We start from the raw sequence: 15,317 nt of genomic DNA on the forward strand, positions 1-15,317 counted from the left end.
CATAGAGTATGTCTGCACTGCAAAAAATGACCTGCAGCAGCGAGTCTCAGAGCTTAGGTCAGCTGATTCAGGCTCAAACAATGGGGCTAAAAAGATCAGTGTAGACATTCAGGCCCAAACTGGAGCCTGGGTTCTGTGATCCACCTGCCTCATTGGGTTTCAGAGCTTGGGCTTCACCCAAGCAGGAATGTCTACGTTGCCATTCTTAGCCCTAAAGCACAAACCCGTGAATCTGAGTCAGTAGATCTGCTCTCTGAGACTCACTGCTGCGGGTCTCTCTTTGCAGTGCAACCATGCCCTTAGTCAGATCTACTTATTTGATTGCCAGACCCAGATTTTTACTTCTGTCCTTCAGGGTGATACAGCTATGGGACAGTGAGCTGGTATCTTGTCTACCTTGTTTATCAGTACAATTTGTCAGTTAAGTTTGAAGTCCCCAAAGCAGCAAAGCAGCAAAGTATGACCTTAAATTTAATCATGTGCTTAGATGTTTTGCTGGACAGGAATAAATTTAAATCACATGGTTAAGTACAGGGCTGAGTTCAGTTCCCCCCCAAGCTGATGGATACAGTAGGTGCAAAGAAAGCAACTTGATTCCATGTCCCAACATAAATTTATAGAACAGACAGAAAATTGTTAGCATCTTTTGTGTTCTCTAGCTGTTTGTGACCTTTGTTTTCTTGTCCCTGTTTATTAGTTATGCAATGCTAGTTAACTCAAAAACAAATAAACTGTTTAAATATGCAGTAAGGAAAAACATTATTTTTACTTGTAAGCTGAGCACACTTGATTGGGTGGAATGGAAAGAGAGCAATTACAGAGTCTTACAATATTGTTTTCCCAAAATCACTTTTCTGACTACAGCCTTGAACATGAGGATTTTGCTGATATCACTTTCTGAGTCAATAATTGGATTTCCATTCAAGTAAAACAAATTCAACACAACATGTGAATAAAGAGATAAGGATTATGACTATTCCTGATGTAAAGAAACCAACAAAATATCCTGCTATGCATGGTTAAATTAAAAATAAATAAATTTTTCATCCTAAAAACCACTCTCCAAATTATAACAATTTCAAATAGTTCTCTTAAAGAAACAAAGGCTAAGCATCAATATGGTTTTAGTCTCAACTGTCGTAGCCTCATAATGTGAAATTTGCAAAGAAAAATCCACACTAACTTTTGAGAGGACTATACGTATTTCACAGTCTTCAGTTCTTACACAAGCTTACAGTTTATTTCACATAAAGGGGACGCTACTCCTGCAAGTGTAATATCAAAGTCTGTGAAGACCAAAAGTCTTCACAAATTGCAAAAATATAATATGGTGTGCAGCATCTGAAATTACACTTCTAAACTTGTGAAGAGAATGAAACTGGCATATTGTGTTCCTGTTACTGTACAGTTACATGGTGACAGAGATAATGTAAGAATGCAAACATAGCCAGGCATCTTCAGATAATTCATTCCTTTGTGATGGAAAATATAATATTGGCCCTAAAAAGTCATTCTTGTGATAAGAATTATAATAATGGGTGATATTCACCCATAGTTAATCCAGTCCCAAGAAACCCTTTGGCCCCTTTTACACTTTCTAATGCTGCCAGCTCTGTTTATCTCACTGTAGGTTCCTGAATTTCTGACCTTTTTCAATGTGTCTCTCCCATTCATCTTTTGTGTTCTAAAAACAGCACTGTCAAAGGAGGAGGAGGGGGAGAATATGTACAAAAATGGCAGGGTTTTTTGTGCATATCTCCTGTGTGCTAACATAATGGCAACATCCTAAAAAACAGCAGATACGTATCAGCAGTGTTTGGAAACTGTCTGATATCTTCCATCTGCTTTACAGTTCAATCACAATGCTGTTTGCTATAAAATGGAAAACACTGAGAATAGAAGCACATTTACTCATGCCAATCAAGCTGTTCTGAGTGTCTGGCTTGCCAACAGATTGCTGATAATAGATGCAATGTTCTGCTGTTGAAAAAGTTTCGCCAATTTAGGAAGCAAGTGCCCTGCACAATTCCTGGGGCTAGAATGGACGGCCACAAGGCAAGTCCTGTGTAAAGCTTTTGGTAACAGGCTAATTCTCAAATTCAAGTTGGTCTCACGAATGTAAAATATCAGACAATTCCTCTTAGCAGCCCGATTGCACCCCTATGCTTTGTTTGATACAGCTTAAATTAGTTCCTTTTATTCAGATGATGGTGTCATGGGTCTTTTATTCCTTGAGGATCTAAGGCTGGATGCTACTATTCTGACAATTTGATCTTCTGTTGCAAACATCTAATTAGCAACTTATTTCCCCCCCTAACCATCTCCCTCTTGTGCTTTACTGTAACCCTTTTCATACTTTTGTCATCTCAGCTCTCACTAGAGGAGTGCACGATCATCCCCAGGCATTACAGCCACGCACTACTTTACGGGTGCATTCTGCTACCACCACAACAAAATGTGTTACTTCAATTCTTGTTTAGTTTTCTCTTTATAATGTACATCACAGTGAAGTCTCAAATCCCCATGCTCTCACTCCTGTAGGCTATTGCACAGGAACAAGTCTTAATCTAAAAAATAATAAAAAGAGCAACACCAAACTCATCTTTTTTGTTCCAACTTTGCAGGTCTTGAAGGTGACAGTAGTTCAAAAGCTTTGTAATGTCTGGAATGGAGATTTGTCATCCTTTTCATGCACTCCAGTACCAGGAAATACTGTTTGGTGATGGGCAAGCCCATGCAAGCTTCTGCCCCAATCTCCTCTATCTTGAATAAAGTTCATGTAAACTTAATTTGTTTTATTTTCATGTGTGTAAACCCTTGTAGCTTCTGGTGATAATGCAGAAAAGCCTTGAGTCAGAGGGTGTTCTTTATAGATTTCTGGTCTAAGATGGAAGTATCAAAAATGTTGGGAGAGACCTGTTTTTGTGAGCTGTTGAGTCCAGTTTTTGTAGATACAAAGAAGTGCAAACAGTGTGAATAAATGCATGCATTCTGTGATTCCCAAACCAAATGCATTAGTCTTTTGAAGCCTTCCCATCATTAGTTAACAGTGACTCATATTTTGTTAATATCCAAGACTAACCAAGTGAATAGGAATTAAGGTATGGACAATGTTTACATAGAAAGTACAGAAATATGACCTGGTATACAAAGTTGTTTGTAAGACTTAATATTATTCGGCCCACTGAGTAGTTAGCATTAAGCTTAATTTCTTCAGTCCTTGCACCCTGGGAACGTGAAGACATAAAACATTGAGGCATAGCAGCCGGAAAGTCAGCAGGTTAATATGAAGGGCTACTGTCAATGTATTCACTGTCTTCTTTGATCAAACTTGTGCTTCGTGCTGGTAGATAAATGGACACTAATATTCTAGTTCTCCATTATTACCCAGCGTACCCAAGTAGTCTTCATTAATAAGAACCAAAACATAACATCAGACTTCTTGAACATTACATAAATGGGATGTGTGTTTTCTTTGTGAATTTGTATATGTATCAGTATCTGTTGTAGGCAGGGGTACTACATGACAATTTTCTGTTCAGATTTCTGGCCAGGACACTAGAAAAATTGAAAGGTGATACCACACTGCACTTGGGACTCCATTTCAAATATCACAGTAAGTCCAGCACAAGCTTAGACAGTACTTCAGGAGTTGAGTCAATTCTTCACAAGTGTGCCTAGTTGACATGATCAATAAAACTCATCATTGATATATTTCACAAACGAGTGCCGAGCTTGGTGAATACTTCAAAAGAACTTCCATTCACTTAGCTAGGAGTAGATCAAAACGCACTGCAGCACATTTAAATGCACAGGAGCATGGTCTGCGTGGCCAGTTAGTGCACTTTATACCCCAGCTTACAGATAAAGAACTCCCTGTCAGTGGAATGCCACGGATTTTAATGGGAGTTTTGCCTGAGTAAGAAAACCAGGATCAGGCCCTGAATTTTCCTATGGATCAATTCCCTCTTATTATTTCTACTTACACTCTTTAAATCTTCCTAAACAATTCCCCTCCCTCCCTGATGTTTACGCCCTTCAGAGAGATATGTAGACAGTTATCACCTTCTCCTTAGCCAAGCTATAAATATTTATTTCCTTTCATCTCTCCCATAAGTCATTCCCTCCAGCCTCTCTGAATGTGATCTTGTTGTGACTGTTAATATACAGGATGAGCAGCTCAGCTTCCTTCTGTGCTTGGAGCAGTTTGAAACTGCCCTATATCATGGTGCTGCAAATATTGTGTAGATGGAGAGCCAATAGGTGACCATCCAAGACTTTGTGAGCTGGAGGGGGGCATGTTTGTTTGCCAGCATTGAATGTTTCTGCTGCACAGCTCAATTTTTGAAAGGGAGGGGCGGGGGACAAAATACACTACTTGGTAACCTTGAAAATGCTTTTCAGTGGTCAAGTCTAACAGAAAGCACTACAAGAAAAATGATCTTTTTGGCACAAAAGACAGGCTATTAACCTCCTGTCAAGTCTGGCTTGTCAGGCAGCCTGCTGAATCTTCATTTATTTGTACAATGCTGGATTTTTTTGAGCTATAAGAAAAGGAACATGTTTCCATGTATACCCTGGTAGATTTTAGTTGTGCGATGTGACTTTGCTTGGATTTCATTTTTAAGCAAAAGAGATCTGAGTTCTGTTTCCACCATTAACAGATGAGAACTGGAGTAACGGTAGTAAACTTCCATTAAGTCTGCTATTTCAGCGTGATGCTTAAGTTTGCTACTAGAGACTCCCCTTGATGAGTCTGTGATAAAATTAAACAGACAGGGATCTTTCGGCACTTCTGAATGTTCTGTATATTTCTTTTCTGAGTTAAAATTTAGTCCCTGTCTAGACTATTTGACGTAGGGATGTAAGCAATTGAAATAAACACATTTGTAATTCATGGATAAAGAACTATTTTCATTTTGGAACCTTTTCCCTTTGATCTGCTTCAGAGAGACAGCCCTATTGGAAATGGCGCTATTACATTTTTATAACTGTGAGGTTCTTTAGTTCCTGAGAGAGTCTTGTACTGTGAAATAAAGATTTAAATAAGTGGTTTTAAAATCTGAATATGCTGAATTATAGTTCCAATATGAGGTTAGAAGTTGATTGGGCAGCTGCAGAATGCTTTAAAGGATATCATTGGTTGTACCATATGGCACCAGCAATGTTGATAGGTATGTAGATTTGATTCCTTTGAAGGTGATGTGAAAAATTACAAAAACTAAGTGAAATTAATGATTTATCAGGCGATAGAAGATACTTTTAAATGCATCTCCCTGTCCAAAATGTTTTCAAAGTGATTCATGGGGATTTAGATATGACTCTTCATACAGTTAAGGAACTCCAGTGGCAACCAGGACAATGCATCAGTGTTCCCATGTCTTCCAAAATGCATATATCTATGCCAGAATGATAACATGACAGAATGAAAGCCCTTTTCTATAGGTAATAGCTGCATGTTCAGCACAAGACTTGTAGTAGGCTTATTGTTGGTAACAATGTAAACTTCCCCATCATGTGGAAATGTGGAGTTTTCAGATTCCATATACAGCACTTAGATCTCCCTTTTCGGTCGGAGCATGGTTTTCTTTTCTCTGCTTTAGTTAAGGTTCAGGAAGTGAAGACAACTGCTCTATTCATTCCAATCTCTTCTAGTATATTCTAGACTGTTGCAGTTTCTGATGTCTTTAGACTTTTAAAAGGGCATAAATCAGTCAACAGCTTCCACCTTGCTTTCCCAGTCAGGTTTGCTATTCTTGTACCAAATGAGCCGTTAGTTGCTTGCATCAGTGTTGCAGCCTTTATGTTACAGTTCAAAAAAAAAAATCTGGCCCATTTCTACAGGCAATCCAAGTGTAAAGATGCTTGTACATGTTGCTGGCAGCCAGCAGTCTCTCAGCTGAGGACATTGCATTGTATACTTAATCCCTTGATACTTCGTTTAGGAACTGCCTAACATGTTTTCTTCCATCTTCTTCAAATTTGCCAGGTACTCAGTATTTCTATTTCTAGCTCATTCCATCAGTGAGGCTCAATATATGGAATAAAATTTGTGCTGAGAAATAATATCCCCCTTAAGATTTCAATTAAGTCCTGAAAGCTGTTTGCTTTTTCAATTTCAATATACCATAGGTTATCTTCCTCATTATGGCTAAAATGTGCAGCCTTATGGCTTTTGTTAGCAGTAATTTAATCTACAAGGAAGTACTAATCAAGGTATTTAGCATGCTGTACATGTGGGGAAACTCTTCACTGTCACTACATTTAAACAGCCATCTTAATCTTGGGGATCCGCTCTGAGGTAATTGTTCAGGGGGCAAATAGGAATCTTTTAACCAGTGGTTTTCAGATTAGTTCATGTTGTTGGCCGCTAAGCATCCCCCGTGTGGTTACCTTCACTCCAAACCCCAACTCCAGACCTTCCCTGCAACAAATTAGAGCTCTGTTTCCTAAATAGGAGACAGGATAAAAATCTACTTGCTCTAATGTGATGGGTGCTGCTGCTTGCTTATCATCCTCCCCCATCTGTTTTGTATCCCTGTTGCTTGCCTCCCCTTGCAAGATGTAGGACTTCACATCATCTGTTAATACTGAATCCCTCTTCCCCAATTGCACTTTATATTGCCATCGTGTTTGTTTGCTTCTTTTCCAGTTGTCTGCAGTTGAAATTAACACCATCAAAACACTTGCTTAAAGCATTCAGCAGGAATGAACACGGCAGCTGCTGCTGCTTTTTTTCAGTTTTGTTTTTAACTAAGTTTTAACTAAGTTAAAAACAAAATTGCCTGAAAATCTTCTTTAAGAAACTGTAGTTGGTAGGGCTATAATTAAGCAGCATCACTGCTTGGATACTGCTAGCTACTGTTACCGCTGTTATCACAGAATTAACTCTAGGCCACATAAGTGCTCTGCAGGCCACCAGTGATCACTGGATCTCAACTGGAGAGTCACCGGCTTAACCTATCCAAACAGGATCCCTCTCTGATCATTCGCTGTTGTCTACTGAAGAAGCAAAACCTTCACTTGGGTTTTCTTAATTAACATTTAACTTTTATTTAAACAGAGAAAATCCCAAAGGGCTAGCAAAATCGAACAGCCCTTCTAATCAGTTTGTAAAAAAAAAACAAAAAAGTTCTCTTCTCAGATGCCTGAGCCTGCTTTGCAGAGCTAGAGAAGGTGCAACCTATGACATTAGCTGTAACAATATATCATATTATCCTGTTTACAGGCAGAAGTGGCAAATAGTAACCTATTTCAATATTTATGATTGACTGACTGTTCCTGGCTTAAAATATTGGGTAAAGCATACTTAATATTTAGGGGAAGTTTGTCAGTCCAGGCACAGACTAACCAAGAATTCCAAAATTACAAAACACATTTTATGTATTCTTTATTTAAATGATAAATACATACAGATTTAAGGATAAATTGTGGGGTTTTTTTCATTTAAATGTCACACCTGTCTCTCTTCAGTATCGAAACACAACAGCACAAAGTTGGCAGAATGTAGTGCTGCCTGAGGCTAAAATCTCAGTATAGCTAATAGCGCCTCAAGAAGCTGCCTTGACCATTGACCAATTGACCATGCCCAGGACTCACTTTATAAGAGCATTGCTGTGGTAACCACTGCTTGGTGAGGCCATGGCAGGATGGTAGCAGTTAAGCCCAGGCTTCAGGCGGTAGGGATGGGGTTGGCAGGCCCCATGTGTGTGCGTAAGGTGCTGCAGCCAAGCAAAGGGCCTGTCTCATGCACTGCAGGCCCAGGTAGCAGTGGTGGTGATGATGGCTTCCGCTTCTGGGTCCAGCTGCTGTTGCTTCACCTATAAAAAAAGGTGAACTTTTAATAGCTATGAAATTATACATTGAGAGGGGGTGGAAATAACTGTTTTGAGATTTGTTCCTTTCCCATTGGAAAAATCACAGGCCACTGGTGCTAATGTTCACAGAATCATAGAATATCAGGGTTGGAAGGGACCTCAGGAGGTCATCTAGTCCAACCCCCTGCTCGAAGCAGGACCAATTCCCAGTTAAATTATCCCAGCCAGGGCTTTGTCAAGCCTGACCTTAAAAACCTCTAAGGAAGGGGATTCTACCACCTCCCTAGGTAACGCATTCCAGTGTTTCACCACCCTCCTAGTGAAAAAGTTTTTCCTAATATCCAACCTAAACCTCCCCCACTGCAACTTGAGACTATTACTCCTTGTCCTGTCATCTTCTACCACGGAGGATAGTCTAGAACCATCCTCTTTGGATCTCCCTTTCAGGTAGTTGAAAGCAGCTATCAAATCCCCCTCATTCTTCTCTTCTGCAGACTAAACAATCCCAGTTCCCTCAGCCTCTCCTCATAAGTCATGTGTTCCAGACCCCTAATCATTTTTGTTGCCCTTCGCTGGACTCTCTCCAATTTATCCACATCCTTCTTGTAATGTGGGGCCCAAAACTGGACACAGTACTCCAGATGAGGCCTCACCAATGTCGAATAGAGGGGAACGATCACGTCCCTCGATCTGCTGGCAATGCCCCTACTTATACATCCCAAAATGCCATTGGCCTTCTTAGCAACAAGGGCACACTGTTGACTCATATCCAGCTTCTCGTCCACTGTCACCCCTAGGTCCTTTTCCGCAGAACTGCTGCCTAGCCATTCGGTCCCTAGTCTGTAGCGGTGCATTGGATTCTTCCGTCCTAAGTGCAGGACTCTGCACTTATCCTTGTTGAACCTTATCAGATTTCTTTTGGCCCAATCCTCCAATTTGTCTAGGTCCCTCTGTATCCTATCCCTACCTGCCACCGTATCTACCACTCCTCCTAGTTTAGTATCATCCGCAAATTTGCTGAGAGTGCAATCCACACCATCCTCCAGATCATTTATGAAGATATTGAACAAAACCGGCCCCAGAACCGACCCTTGGGGCACTCCACTTGATACCGGCTGCCAACTAGACATGGAGCCATTGATTACTACCCGCTGAACCCGACAATCTAGCCAACTTTTTACCTACCTTATAGTGCATTCATCCAGCCCATACTTCTTTAACTTGCTGACAAGAATACTGTTTGAGATCATGTCAAAAGCTTTGCTAAAGTCAAGAAACAATACATCCACTGCTTTCCCTTCATCTACAGAACCAGTAATCTCATCATAGAAGGCGATTAGATTAGTCAGGCATGACCTTCCCTTGGTGAATCCATGCTGACTGTTCCTGATCACTTTCCTCTCGTGTAAGTGCTTCAGGATAGATTCCTTGAGGACCTGCTCCATGATGTTTCCGGGGACTGAGGTGAGGCTGACTGGCCTGTAGTTCCCAGGATCCTCCTTCTTCCCTTTTTTAAAGATTGGCACTACATTAGCCTTTTTCCAGTCATCCGGGACTTCCTCCGTTCGCCACGAGTTTTCAATACTGATATTATTTATATCAAAGTATAGTCTTAAAGTAAAATGGGGTTAGGAGTCTGAAAAGGAAAAGGGCAGTAATCTTTGGTTATAAAATACTGAACAGCAATGATGCTGCCTTGGCCAGTTAACCATTTTCACTATGGCTTTTCATTATACACCATACAAAATATGAAAATGATAGCGGTTCTCTTCTGCCCAGGCTTAATTCACATTTGCATTAAATTCTCACTGCATCTTATTGTACCACTGTGATATAAAAGATATTGGTATTACTGGGTGTGGATTTTATTCACTGAATAAATTGTCCTTGAATTTAACACTTATTAGCATTTGAGAAAATACTGGAAGCATTTGAGGAAATGTTGAAAAAGCAGGAGCTGACATACTTGCCATGATAACTTTAACAAAGCTGTATTAAAAAAGATATACATGCAAAGATACAGTGGCATAATGAAGCCTCCCACACATATCACAGAATGAAATATTTATACTATAATCATACTATTAATAAAATGATGGATCAGCCAACTCCTACTGTAATAAGACTCGGCTGAAAGATTGGGTACTGCCTTGGGGAACTAAATTCACATCCAGACAACTGAGAACTGGAAATAGGCACTCTGGACTAGTTAGGGAATTCCTGCATCTGAATTTGTCACAAGGTTGTACAATACACGGGCTTTGTGAATACAACTGTTTCCCTCCAGTAGCTAGTCCCAGTGACCATAACAGCCTTATTTCACGAGAAGTAGAGGAAAGCCTGTGCTTCTAGTGCTGATGGTCCTCCTGGGTTCCATCTCTACTGAATGCTCAGGTCGTTCTGCCATGGACTGTCATGTTTGAACTATATGTCAAAGATTATTAAGGAAGGTTGGTCTAGTGGGTAAAGCACGGCACTGGACTCAGGAGGCTTGGGTTCAAGTTCTTATTTAATGCTCTGTTTAGACTTCTACTGTGACCTTAGGAAAGTTACTCATGCCCTTTGGACCTACCTTTGTTCTCCATTTGTAAAATGAGGTCATACCCCTTTTCTCTTATTTGTTGTCTATGTATTTGGATTGCAAACTCTTTTGGGCAGGGAATGTCTATCACAGTGTTTTGTGCAGCATCTAACACAGTTGGAACCTGGTTTCAGTTGGGGCCCGGAGGTGCTATTGTAATACAAAATATAAATAATAAAGTCAGCAGAGAGGCCAAGAATGGAATAGGGCCTAAATATGAACTATCGTCTCTTGCTCATCAAGGTTAGGCACATTGGCTTATGTTGCTGCACATGCTATACTTATTCTGTAAACGGAAGACTTCGGACTCCAGCACTGACTGTCTGGCCACCGTAGAGTCTTAAATGCATATTGAAATTTCCATCTACCAAAAAGGGTTTGTTTACACACAGCAATTGACTGGAATAGCAATTGTGGAATAAACTATTCTGGAATAGCTCCTCTGTGATAGCTTCTCATGTGGGCTTTACTCTAGAATAATTTAGTGCCCTTTGTGAGCTTTGTGGGAAAAGAACTGTCTTTGTTGTACAGTGGCTCACATGGTGGGGTCCCAGTCCCTGATGAAGTCCTTTAGGCACAGCAGCAATACAAATAATAAATGTTGTCCCTCTGCTGAGCTGCGGCAGATTTTTGGGGCCTCCCAGGTCAGTTTCCCTTGTGGAGCAGAAATGGATGGCTCAGGATATTTTCTTTGTGTAATTAGTTTATTGACAAAATGTACAGAAATCCTGAAGGACGGGTGGTAACAAATAGCACATAGGCAACCCCCTATGGCAGAATCCTCAGGCCCAGTACCTCTGCCTTGTCTCAAGAGGCAACTCTCTCCTTGGCCTCTCCCAGGTACTCACGCAGACTCACAAGCCAAAACTGTTTGCTGCTGCTTCTCTCCAGCTTCTGCTGACTCACTCCCACTGCTTAAACACATGGGGAAGCAGCCCCTCACCTCTCCTGTGGCCGCATGGGTTGGTCAGGTGAGCCTGGGCTGGGTCATTTAGTGTCACAATACCCCCTTTATAACCTTCTGGCTGGTTACATGCTTGTATCTACCTTTTCCAGTACAGAACATTGCTCTTACAGCAGTGACTCTTAATGGCAGCCCATTACAATAATATGTTGGTGTAAGTAACGTACCTGGCAAGGAGTAGGAGGGAGGGGTAAAATGGAAAAAAAATGAGGGCACATTGTTTTCTGGCTCTTCCGACTGTTCCAATTTAGACACCTTTCTACATTAGTACAGCATGTGCAAATAGTTCTCAGGGAGGCTGGCTGTAAGGGAGCTTTATGTGTCATCTGTGCCTATGGCCCAATGTCTGTATTCTCCCTATTCTAATTTTCTTTTTTGTTCTTGCATGTCCTCCTTTATGCCGTGAAAACAGTTTGCCAAGGTGTTAGCACTAGATGCTAATTAAGCCGCAATTGGGGTCTGATTTCTGTGCATATTGCATACCCAGGAATTTTGATTATGCATTAAACATAGAGGACTTGACTTCTCATTACCCTATGACTCTTTATGCTACTAGGCAGCCTAAAGGGGGTATAAAGCCAGATGATTTGCCCATGGGTGCAAACCTACTTTAGAGGACAGAAAAGCCCCAAAGATCCCCCAAATATGTGGAGGCATAAAGTCACTTGTATCCCCGCCCTTGTGTCTTGTACTGAACATAGCTAGGCCAGAATGGACAATCAGGCTGAGGAATCAGAGTACAATGGATATTTTGCCCCTAGAACACACTTCTATTTGCCTGGAATCTTTTTCCCTAGTATTAAATGGTTGACTCTCAAAGAGCAGCTGCAAATTAGATTAGGAGTTTGATACATATATTGCTGTAAGGAAACAGCTGGCATATAAATGCACAGACTACAGTCATAAAAACCTTGTTTTATCCGATTTTATAAGCTAAGCAGGATCAGATTGTGTCACTGATTGATCTCTAGGAAAACATAGTCATTGCTAGGAATGACATTGGGGCATCCCATTTCCCTCTGAGTCTGTAATGAACAAGTGCCCCAGCACAGGCAAAGTGTGCTGCTGGAAATGCCATCTTTCCAGTGAGAAATGAAATTGAGGTTCTGACCACTTGTGTTCATGAATGATCTAGCTGATCTTGCTTTTTGAAAGAAAAGAGGCTTTAATCTTATGATACTGGCCAAATGCTAACTTCGGCCATTTTATTCCAGCTGATTTCTGCCGTGAGTTTCCATCAAATATGGAATTCTTCTTTGCTTCTTGTCCTAAAGCATTGTAGAGTGTAGCAGTGCAGTTGTGACCAAATGTACCCCTCTATTCACACCCTACACAGTTGTAATAATCTTTGTGCAATTTATGCCTTGTAAGGTATCATTTGAAAACTCATAATTTGCTGATCAGAATCATCCTGACAAAACCTCTCTCTTTGTTAGTAAACTCATTATATTGTTTTATCTAATCCAATGTGTTTAAATTGAAGTGTCTGTGAAACTCCATTTGGGGTGGCAAGTTGTGTGCATATTATTTCTATTAAAGAAATAACAAACTTTATATAACTTGTGTTGTCCAGGAGAAGGCTGGGCAGTACAGGGCATACATCTCTGGGGAAAAATGCAAGACTGGGGGTATGTTGGGGGTCGCCCTGCAGTATAAGCAAGGCTGGTGAGAGCAGAGTGTAACCCAAGGGTGACTGGCAGTCTCGAGTTACACACAGACACCCGGCGTATGGTTTGCATTCTGGAAGGTTGTTTGTGAGCAGCTCAGATGGAAGCCACTTCAGCAAGGCATTGTAAGGCACCCAAGGTTGCAGGCAGGGGTGACACAGCTTCTCATCAGTCTGGATTGCACTCTGGTATCTCACAGCAATGTTAAACACCTGTGTCCTGCCCCAGAACTAGCGTCACTTCCATGGTAGGTAAAGTGAAACTTTGTGGGGGTTTACCTACCTTACAGGGATGTTGAGCTTCATGTGATGGATGTTGGTAAAGAGCTTTGATATCCTCAGAGTTTTATTTTGAAGTGAAAAGGGTTAGCATTAATATGGAAAGCTGATATATTGTTACAGAGATATGGAAGTTGTAGATACTTATGATATTTCCCATATTCATAGCAAAATAATGGCTCTGAAATATAACCGATTGCTCAATGTATCAGAGTAGCCATATGAGAAAGAGAACTTCATTCAAACTGATAACAAAAAGTGCCATACACCACCCTCCTCATCAGCCCAATACAAACACTATGAAAACGAAATAGGAAGAACAATCACCAGCTTTCTGAATGCCCCTTCAGTCTGCTTCTGTTCCCATCAGTCAGTGGCAAAAGTCTCAGTTAAGTGGTAACAGGATTGGTCCCCTTATATAGTCCTAGAAAGATGAAAGTTTTCCCTGTACAGAGAGCCTGCCCAAGACCCTACAACACCATTTAAATCCTTAACACAACTTTGTTGCAAGACTGTCTTGGGAGACATTAACATAAAATGTTGATAAGAAATAGCAGCACATGGATCGTTAGCATGCAGGTACAGCTTGATAATAATCAATCAGTCAGATGAATACAATACAATAATAATCTAAATATAAACTACAGCTTGTTTTTTTGTATAGCTCTTTCTTTTAGTGAAGTTATCCCAAAGCGAGTTAAAATAATGAGTTGGGAAGTGTCAGTGCAGTGAGTGACCTTGTCAATGTGGATCATATTTTCAAAGAGCTTTCGCATTTAGTCACAAAATAAGTGGCCAGATTTTCAAAAGCACTTTGCATGCGGAATGCACGGTGAGTGCTGCACATTCCTGAAAATCTGGCCATACATGCCTCCTGGGGTGATGCTGGAGAGTCTTTTGAAAAACTGGCCCCTATATAGGTGCCCAAATGGGAGCAGAGCTCTTATGAATGTCTGGTCTGAATGGTGGGTGCTGTGCACTTGAAAAGCCAGTCATGAGCACTTTTCATAAGTGCTTCCCTTGTGATGAACAATAGGTTGCACACAGCCTTGGCAATGAGGGTATGTTGTCCTTGACACCATTGTTTGCCCTTCCTCACTTGGAACCTGGCGTGTAATAGGAGCGGAGATAAACTAAGTCCAGTTACCCCCAACCATCTGCATATACAATATGCAGCAATATCCTATGCTATTTTGTTAGTTTATTAATCCTCAAACTTTAACACTATGCTTCATTTCTAAATCACTCAACACTGACTGTAATATTTGGTAAATTCATATATTCAACATAAAATATGCCTACACTGAGGAGGATAACTGGGTCAACATGTTGATAAACCCCTGTATTTAAATGCAGATGGGTTTCTGTCCATGTGGCAAAGCTGTGATAGCTTATGTTGTTTGCATGTTATTGCTTTGTGTTTCTTAAAGTTTCATTTTAGCATCAAACAAATCATGTTTGTTTTTTTACTAGGCACTACAGTGTGAGAGCAGTTTGTATCTGTAACTTTTTTTGGGGGGGGGGGAAGCATCAGATTTAGCCAGGTATCAAAAACGATTTGATGAATTTTGGCTTACACTGAGAGGAAATGCTAAACAAAGTGGCTACTGTATATTCTGTTGCCTTAGAGACTGAAACATCTGTATCCATGCAGGCAAGTGATGCAGACATTGTAAGATATGACTTCCTTGCATTCCTTGTGTTCATTTTGCTGTCAACAGAAATGTTTTATGGTGGCAATATGCTGAAGTTCTTTTGCACTGTATTTCTCTGGTTCTGTGGCATATCTTGGACTACAAGGGCTTTTTAATTAAAGTCTAACTCTCAAGTCAGGACGCTCCCTGAGAAAAGATGCTTTCATGTGAATAATTTTTCAAGATGAACTTGGAGGGACTTGAAATGATTGTGGTACTGGTGATAATTGTTGCATTTGTGAAAGCACTTGAGCATCTGGGTCTCCTAGAAGGCAGTTATGAAGGTAGGACATTAAGAAATAGAAAATATTTGGTT

The 15,317-nt window shown here is 40.6% G+C and overlaps 1 protein-coding gene across 4 annotated transcripts in view; it reads left to right on the plus strand.

Annotated features, from left to right (window-relative positions):
* Window positions 1–15,317, plus strand: part of KCNIP1 (potassium voltage-gated channel interacting protein 1) — a 552,728-nt gene that overhangs the window by 265,572 nt on the left and 271,839 nt on the right. For 2 of the 4 annotated variants that reach the window (XM_084636951.1, XM_084636952.1), the window contains exon 1: window positions 15,182–15,285. The exons of the other annotated variants lie outside the window; for them this stretch is intronic. In XM_084636951.1, the coding sequence (XP_084493077.1) occupies window positions 15,186–15,285 (100 nt within the window). In that variant the 5' untranslated portion in view covers window positions 15,182–15,185. Of the gene's footprint in view, window positions 1–15,181; window positions 15,286–15,317 lie in introns of those variants that run through there. 4 annotated transcript variants of the gene reach the window in all.

This window comes from Lepidochelys olivacea (assembly GCF_965140295.1).
Source record: "Lepidochelys olivacea isolate rLepOli2 genome assembly, chromosome: 8".
In the NCBI taxonomy this organism is placed as follows: domain Eukaryota; kingdom Metazoa; phylum Chordata; order Testudines; family Cheloniidae; genus Lepidochelys; species Lepidochelys olivacea.